Genomic DNA, 9,449 nt, shown 5'->3' on the forward strand with positions numbered 1-9,449 from the left:
GATAACTACTTAACGTAATATAACCCCTATTAATCCATTTGTTCATTAAATCTTTATAAAACACTAACCAAATAAGCCAAGCTTTGTTTGATCTATATGGGTAACTTATTTACGTGTAAAATAAGATATACTCAGTATTATGTAGATGGATTTGTATAATACAATACTATTTCCTAGACAAGAAGTGACCCCACAGTAGTTGCCACTAGTAAGGATAATAGAAGCCCATTCTAGACATTATCCGTACATAAATTACTCAAGTTAGTAATGCTACCCCATGTTACAAGTTTTTTCTTTTTACAATTATTTGATGCTGCGCCTACTTCTTCAAATCTCAATACCAAAATGAAGAATAACATAATTTTCTTCTTCTCCCCATAAATTTTATACTATTAACTTATAATCTGACGCATACCCAAATCAATTTGCACACTTACACTCCCAACAATGACGAATCAAAACTCTTTTACATGTTTAGCTTTGGTTGGTGTTACTCTCTGATCATCTGATTAGCTTCTTTTGCTGAAAAATCTGCTCTTTTATCCAAAGATTTAGACCCCAAATTTTGTTTTTTTTGTTGAGATAAATTTTGGGATTTGAGTAAATTTTTCTGGGGAATTGTTGTTGGAAGCTTTGAATTTAGCATCTGGGTCAAGTGGGTTGAGTTGGGTTTGTTGAATTTAAGCTGAAAAAATTGTCCATTTTTTATTTTAAGGTGGTTTTGCTTGTTGGGTATTTTGCACTTTGCAGCTTCACTTCAGATTTTCTAGCTGGGTCTTCTTCAGTTTGAAGCTTTGCTTCTCTGAAAGGTTAGATTTTGATCCTTTCTGCTGAACTTATATATCTTCTGTTTCTGCATATTTTACTAGGTAGCTTAATTTTTTTGTTTAATACTATATGTCAAGTACATGATTTACTCCCCCCCCCCCCCCCCCCCCCCCCCCCCCCCCCCTCTGTCCGAAATTAACTAGGACGTTGACAGTGTAATTTGAATGAGTAATGTGACAACTAAAGCCGGACTTAGTAGAGGTAGTAGTGGTACTAGTTTATAGAATTTGGAAAACTTTGGAATATGTATGATTAAGTTGTGATTATCACTCTGAATCTTCTTAAAAGGGTAAGTACTAAGACTAATTTCTTTTTGATACCATCTTATTTTATGTTTATGGTGTTATGGGTTGTATATAAATGTATGTTTTTCCAGTAATTTGTTATGGGGACTTTTGCACTTGTCACATTCTGTTTCAACTGAATTATTCTGCAATTAGTAATTATTGAATTAGTTGTGTCTCAAGAATTGGGGGAAATTATTCAGCTGTTTTGGGTGACTGCCACCACCCCTTTTGTTACTTTCTAAAAATGGATTTTAGGGAGATATATTTAAAAAGATGCTACCAAGTTCAAATCAGAATTAAAAAATTGTAAGCAAGTTCAAATTGGAGAATAGTTTCTTTTGAAATGAATTTAGCTGAATTAAACTAAATAAACCGAAGTTGAACGTTTAGGATGAAGTTGACAGAAATTATGATAACTGTGGTATGCAAAATTAAGTCCAGATTTATAACTGGTATGCAAAAATTAAGTCCCAAAGTAAACCAAAATTATCAGAGTGATATGGTTTCAGATTTACAGTTATACTTGGACAAAATCCAGTAATATTTCACTAGGAGTTTTACACTGATGTTCTTGACTTCTTCCATGATAATCTTACTGTATGTCTGTATATGCTGAATGGACCGCAGTTCCTGTTGGAGGATAAGAGCTTAATCACAACTTATCTTTGTTACTGCTTGAATTTCTGAATATGGTTTTGTCCTTTTGTTTTGTTTTATTTTTTTTTTATTTCCCTTTAAGTTGCATTTTCTTGATTTTTTTTTTTTTTTTTCCTCTCTTTAAGTTGCATTTTCTTCCATCTTTCTTTGATTTGCATTTTATCTTGGATCCTATTTGTATGGCAGCTTATAACAGTTTTTATTTTTGTTATTATTAGATTTTGTCAAATAATGTCTTCGCCAGCATCAAATCAGGGTTCCAGCAGCAATGCAGGCCAATCAAAACATGGTGCTAGGATTATTGCTCAGACTATTGTTGATGCAAAGCTTCATGCAGATTTTGAGGATTCTAGTAGTGAATTTGATTACACCAGCTCAGTTCGAGCTACAAGTTCTAGTGGAGGAAACCCACCACCAAAGTCTAATAAGGCCACCTCAACTTATCTTCTTCAGATACAGAAAGGAAATCTGATTCAGCCTTTCGGATGCTTGCTTGCCCTCGATGAGAAGACTTTCAGAGTGATCGCCTTTAGTGAGAATGCGCCTGATATGCTAACTATGGTTAGTCATGCTGTCCCAAGTGTAGGTGATTATCCAGTAATTGGGATTGGAACTGATATAAGGACTATATTCACTGCTCCAAGTGCTTCTGCACTGCAGAAGGCCTTAGGATTTGCTGATGTTTCTCTTCTAAATCCTATCTTAGTTCATTGCAAGACTTCTGGAAAGCCTTTCTATGCAATCATCCATAGGGTGACTGGCTGCTTAGTCATTGATTTTGAACCAGTGAAGCCGTATGAAGTCCCAATGACAGCTGCTGGTGCCCTACAATCTTACAAGCTTGCAGCCAAAGCAATTACTCGATTGCAATCTTTGTCTAGTGGAAATTTAAATAAACTTGTCGATACCATGGTTCAAGAAGTGTTTGAATTAACAGGATATGACAGGGTAATGGCATACAAATTTCACGAGGATGATCACGGGGAGGTTATATCTGAGGTTACAAAGGCTGGCCTTGAGCCATATCTAGGCTTGCATTATCCGGCAACTGATATTCCACAAGCTGCACGGTTCTTGTTCATGAAGAATAAGGTCCGTCTGATATGTGATTGCCGTGCAAAATTTGTGCAGGTGGTGCAGGATGGGAAGCTTCCTTTTGATCTGACTCTATGTGGTTCAACTCTTAGGGCCCCACATGGTTGTCATGCTCAATACATGGAGAATATGAACTCTATTGGGTCGTTGGTTATGGCTGTTGTTGTTAATGATGAGGATGATGACAACAATAGCTCTGCTGCTCCCCAGCCCCAGAAGAGGAAAAGGCTATGGGGTTTAGTTGTATGTCATCATACCTCTCCTAGATTTGTCCCTTTTCCTTTGCGCTATGCATGTGAGTTTCTAGCTCAAGTCTTTGCCATCCATGTAAATAAAGAATTAGAGTTGGAGAACCAGTTCCTGGAGAAGAAAATCCTCCGTACTCAAACTCTCCTTTGTGATATGCTGATGAGGGATGTTCCTTTAGGTATAGTGACACAAAGTCCAAATATAATGGACCTTATTAAATGTGATGGAGCTGTCCTTTTGTACAACAATAAGATATGGAAACTTGGAGCCACACCAACAGACTACCAAATAAGAGATATAGCTATGTGGCTGTCCCTTGATCATAAGGATTCCACAGGGTTGAGCACAGATAGCTTATATGATGCTGGGTATCCAGGAGCACTTTCTCTTGCTGATACTGTTTGTGGGATGGCTGCTGTGCGAATTACTTTGAAAGACATGCTCTTTTGGTTCCGCTCCCACACTGCTGCAGAGATTAAGTGGGGTGGTGCCAAGCATCACCCAGGTGAGAAAGATGATGGAGCAAAGATGCACCCGAGATCATCATTTAAGGCATTCCTTGAGGTTGTGAAGAATAGGAGTGTGCCTTGGAAGGATTATGAGATGGATGCAATACACTCGTTGCAGCTTATTTTGAGAAATGCTTTCAAGGATAGGGAAACGTCTGACTTGAATACATCTGTCATTCATTCCAAAATAAATGATCTCAAGATTGATGGTGTCAGAGAGCTTGAAGCAGTGACTAGTGAGATGGTTCGCTTGATTGAAACAGCCACCGTCCCCATTTTTGCTGTTGATGCTGATGGACTTGTCAATGGTTGGAACACTAAAATTTCTGAGCTGACTGGTCTCTCAGTTGCAGAAGCTGTTGGGAAACATATCGGAGCACTTGTTGAAGACTCTTCAATTGATATAGTCAGAAATGTGTTGCAATTAGCTCTCCAGGGTATGTCATCCTACTTTTTATCAATTGAATTTAATTTAAGATTTATTTGGTATCTAATTTCAGCTGTCATGTCAAAAGAGTATCAGGGCTAGCTTAGCTCTTTTGAAGTTGATTATTCAACATTCTGTAAAGCATTTGAAGTCTTAAAAATGAAAACTGGAACTGAAATAACATTACTTAGATTTGCTATTAACTATGGTATATCTTGTGATTGGACTTCCTGTGTACATGTACTATGCAATAGAGTCATTTTAAGTACTGATTTTTTTTACTTTCATCAGGAAAAGAGGAAAAAAATGTTCAATTTGAGATCAGAAGACATCAGACGATAGTAGACTCTGGCCCCATCAGTTTAGTTGTAAATGCTTGTGCAAGCAAAGATGTGAATGGACATGTTATCGGGGTGTGCTTCATTGCTCAAGATATAACTGGTCAAAAAACAGTTATGGACAAGTTCACACGAATTGAAGGTGATTACAAAGCAATAGTACAGAATCCAAATCCCTTGATTCCTCCTATATTTGGAACAGATGAATTTGGATGGTGTTCAGAATGGAATCCTGCAATGTCAAAGTTAACTGGGTATAAACGTGAGGAGGTTATTGACAAGATGTTACTTGGGGAAGTTTTTGGGACTCAAAAGTCATGTTGTCGTCTTAAAAATCAGGAGGCATTTGTAAACCTCGGTGTTGTACTCAATGGTGCTATGAGTGGCCGAGATACAGAAAAAGTCCCTATTGGGTTTTCCACTCGTAGTGGGAAATATATAGAATGCCTGCTTTGTGTGAACCCGAAGTTGGACAGTGAAGGTTCAATCACTGGCGTGTTTTGCTTCTTGCAGCTTGCTAGTCAGGATTTGCAGCATGCACTCCATATACAACGATTAGCTGAGCAAGCGGCTTTAAAGAGGCTAAAAGCATTATCTTACATGAAAAGACAGATAAGAAATCCTTTGTCTGGAATTATGTTCTCAAGGAAGTTGCTTGAGGGTACAGAGTTGGGAGATGAGCAAAGGCTGCTATTGCATACAAGTGCTCAATGCCAACGCCAGCTTAACAAGATCCTTGAAGATTCAGACTTGGATAGCATCATTGATGGGTATGTATTTAACTTCTGATCATGTATCTCTTATTCAATGAGTTATTAATTTCTTTGCTTTCAATCGATAGAAAATTGAAGCATGATTTTTTAAGAACAATCCTTTGAAATAAAGTCGAGTTTATTTATGTATAAGTAAAATATCAATGTTCTATTGTGATAGTTATCTTGAACTGGAGATGTTGGAGTTCTCTATGCAAGATGTACTGGTTGCCTCAATAAGTCAGGTGATGACAAAGAGCAACGAAAAGGGAATTCAAATAGAGAACGAGTCTGCAGAAGATTACATGAAGGAGACCTTGTATGGGGATAGCTTAAGGCTACAGCAAGTCCTGGCAGATTTCCTGTTAATTTCAGTGAATTTTACACCTGCTGGAGGTCACATTGGAATTACCGTTCGTTTGGCAAAGGATAAGATAGGAGAATCTGTTCAGCTCGCTAATTTGGAATTCAGGTAATGCATCACCCAAAACTTTAGTTATTTTATACATAATTCCAGGTTTTATGGAGTTTTTGTAGTTCTGTTATTGTTGGGAAAGTAGTTGATTAATAACACCTTTACTAAAACTTCCAAAAAAAGCCATATTGAATGTGTGTATCATTCAACCCTCTTTGGCAATTGCTTTATCCTTTTTTCTAATCTTGACTAGTTAAGGGCGAGTTGCATACAACTTGACCATTTCAAAACCTGCATTAGTTGGAGTTAGAGCTAATCAAATTGCCCTGGTTCGATTTTTGCTGAGTTTGCAAAGTTTAGGCCTGGGCAATGTGCCATGCTGAAATTGGTTTTTTATTTATTTTTTTCCGTGGCTTGGCCCATGATATACTTCTAGAAATCAACGAAAGGTTAAAGGAAATCTAGTTTCAGCTGACGAAAGCTTTTGAACTGAGGTGAAAAGAAAAAAAAAAATTCAAAGTAAAGTGGGAGCTTTATCTTTGTCAGGAAAGCGAATATATTGTTGTTCGCTGTCATGATTTGTGTGATTTATGATGCAAAACCTTTTGAAAATTCTCTCTTAGGAAATTGAATTGTAATCAAACTGAATAAGATATGTGTACTTATCTTCATGAGAATACTAAAACAGTCTACATCTTATCTGCAACGAGTGATGGACCAGGAATAAAACCACTGATAGAGCTGACAGTAAAATATACAAATAACACGCCAATAACACACAATTTAAAAGTGATAAGTTCTACAGGGAGACATAATCTCCGAACTTTTATTTCTTGCAAATATAATGATATCACTAATTTTGCCATAATCATTAGCATGTTATCTGTGTGGGTATAATTTTTACTCGTGTTTCTGTCTTGATATTCTTTCTGTATCGATACAATGCTGTTAAGAATTGATCAGACTGGACCAGTCTTATTTTGGGCAGACCTGGTTTTCCAGCACTAATGATCAGGCATACTTTGCAGTACAGTCAATTTTAACATTGCATGACTAGACCTGTTTTTGCGAGGTTGGACAGGAATTTTTACTGAATCCCGATCCATGATCAGCTCTATTCTACACAATCAAGTTATATGTTCTAATTCTTTCTGTGATGATTTAAATCTTAGTCTGACGAATATCACTTGTTTTGATTCAGAATATTACATACAGGAGGAGGAATATCAGAAGAATTGCTAAGCCAAATGTTTGAGAACAACGGAGATGCAACAGAAGAGGGTATTAGTCTGCAAATAAGCAGGAAGCTAGTGAAGCTAATGAATGGAGATATCCAGTATCTGAGATCAGCTGGATCCTCGACTTTCATCATCTCTGTTGAACTTTCTGTAGCTGATGACAAACCAAGGAATTGATTTTTACAGTTCAAATTTGAGTATTTCCTGTTTACCTAACCAGTTAAAGGGAAGATGATCGTAAAGGAAAAAAAAAAAAAAAACAAAAACAAAAAAAACATACAGGAATTTACAAGTTTTGGGTAGGCAAAACGATCACTTTCCCTGAGAGTTCTCTGTTAACAATTTTCATCTGTTTTGTCTAAGAACCATCCTTCTTTAACTATGTACATATTCAATAAAACAATATCAAGTTTCTTTGGTTATCTTTGATTTGTTGTACTTCTCTTTTCTCTGATGTATTAACATTTACCATTATAATTTCGGAGATTATTCTTAGTCTTCAAGACTTTCCACATTGAACTATATATACATTAAGGTACGTACAGTTTTACAGGCATTATTGTAAAGATATCGACTTATTATGAACGTATAATCTCACGCTCTAATCCAAGTAGTACTTCGTATAAGTTATTTTTAGCAATTTAGGTGTATTTTATGATGCAATCTACTGTACTGTATTTACTAAAGTCTACTTTTGAACATTGACATTATAAGTCGGTTGTAAAAATAAGTGTGGATTATATTTCATGGGTAATTGTTTTTAGAGTGTTAGAACCCAATTTTATTTTACTTTTTTTATTTTTTTTGAGAGAAAAGTAGGTATGTAGAAATGAAACAAACAAGGTTGAAAATTAATTAGAAATAAGCATGAAGACATAACTCCAAATTTTTACACAACATAGCGTATAAATACATGACAGCAGATGTATAAGTACACATAACAAAGATAAAACTAGTACGATAACAAAGATAAAATTAGTACGGTAACAAACTAAGTTTGACCTAATGGTAAGTATTGCACCTTCCTAGACACAAGGTTAGGGTGCAATCCCCACTAGGGGGATCACACTTTGAGGGTAGAGATAGATCTCTTGCCCTTCCCCACACTCTCAAAGTGTCGTCTATTTTATTGAGGTTGCTATAGAGAAAACCAAAGCAAGAAAACAAAGCATACTAGCTAGTGAAGGCCAGTCGTGTACAACGACATAGGTTGTTCGTTAAACACATTTTCCGTTGAGTGGCCAAGTGCTGTCGCAGGTGTATCCGGGGCAACACTGATCCAAGGCACCACAAGTACCACCAGCACTAGGGCACCACTCGCACCTTGCATCTCCTTGCCACATGTAAATCTTGCAACGGTTTCCAGGGCAACACCCGTTCATATCATTTAAGCATGAAGAGCCACCTCCAATGCAAGTCAGAGTCCCTGCTGAGAGAAATGCTTCAGCCATTATGTTTGATATACGAAGCTGCTGTTGCTGCTGCTGCTGCTGCTGCCCGGGAATGTGATCACCAAATTCACGGGCAGTCGCAACGCTGCTCATCAGAGTCACCATGACAGCAACAGTAGTAAATACTAAGATAACCTCGACATATTTCATTTTTGATTAAGCAGGATTTTAGTTTGTAGATTATTATTGCTGAATGATGATGAGATGAAAGCTTGGGTGAGTGCCCCTATTTATAATACTACAATAATTTGACCTCTAATTAAATTACATGCAACGTAACATGCATTACCCTTAAACTAATTAATCAAATACATTATTAAGATTTGATTAAGATCAAGGCATCAAGGTGGAACTTATTTATTAGGATCTCCAACTCACTCTGACAGACTGTTTATTTAGTTTTAAATTACTAATGTAGATATTATTAATTATTATATCCAAACTCTTATCTTCAAATATTATTTAACAATGGAAAACTAGTTTTGTAAATATCTCCCGGAAAAATTCCAAGCTCCAAGGTACGATTCAATTAAGTTTCATTAACTTCGCTATGTTCATAACTTATTTAAGTTGATATCATTCTATTTTAGACCAATTCAGACCAGATCAAATGTTGTGTGTCTTTTTATTTCCATTCATTTATTGTTGAATTTCAGATCATGAGAAAAAGCTCAAATAAGTAAAGACGGCATTGGGGCAATTTAGGCCTTATCTTATGCCGAGTTCATGTATCTTGGGGTTGGATAAGTCCAAACCACGGCATAGCCATTCAAATACGTGTCGTGTCACAAAGTTATAATCAACCAGACCAAAACTCACGTGTCCATTCTGCCTAATAATAAGACGCGCATTAACAAGCATGAAACTCCTAACGTTGCAATTAGTATAATAGAATTACACATAAGATGACAGTGCAACTTGACTACCATGAAGAACTCGCGTGAATTCTTTAATCTTCATATCTTACTTGAATCTCCAACTCTCTGACAAACTACAATATAATACGTAGTTCAATATAATATAAATTCAAAGGCATGCATTGCGTGACACCTTCCGACGAAGACATATAGCCATTTCTGAATCTGCCTTCCGCTTAGATAGGTTAGTGTTGGTCTTGGGGGGAGTATACAGTTATAAACCATTACTACTACAATAAATTTTCTGTATTTTAGAAATTTATCTAATAAATGAATACTTTGTAAA

General features: G+C 36.4%; 1 protein-coding gene across 1 annotated transcript; it reads left to right on the top strand.

The window, feature by feature from the left end:
* The first annotated feature begins 306 nt into the window (after positions 1-306).
* On the top strand, positions 307-7,293 carry LOC145562045 (phytochrome A-like). The gene is made up of 5 exons (XM_081622201.1): positions 307-809; positions 1,991-4,062; positions 4,344-5,160; positions 5,324-5,614; positions 6,759-7,293. Exons 2-5 carry the CDS (start codon positions 2,004-2,006, stop codon positions 6,970-6,972), a joined length of 3,381 nt encoding a protein of 1,126 aa, XP_081478327.1. The 5' UTR covers positions 307-809; positions 1,991-2,003; the 3' UTR covers positions 6,973-7,293.
* The last annotated feature ends 2,156 nt before the right edge of the window (positions 7,294-9,449 follow it).

This window comes from Chenopodium album, chromosome 10, assembly GCF_948465745.1.
Source record: "Chenopodium album chromosome 10, dcCheAlbu1.1, whole genome shotgun sequence".
Classification (NCBI taxonomy): Eukaryota; Viridiplantae; Streptophyta; class Magnoliopsida; order Caryophyllales; family Amaranthaceae; genus Chenopodium; species Chenopodium album.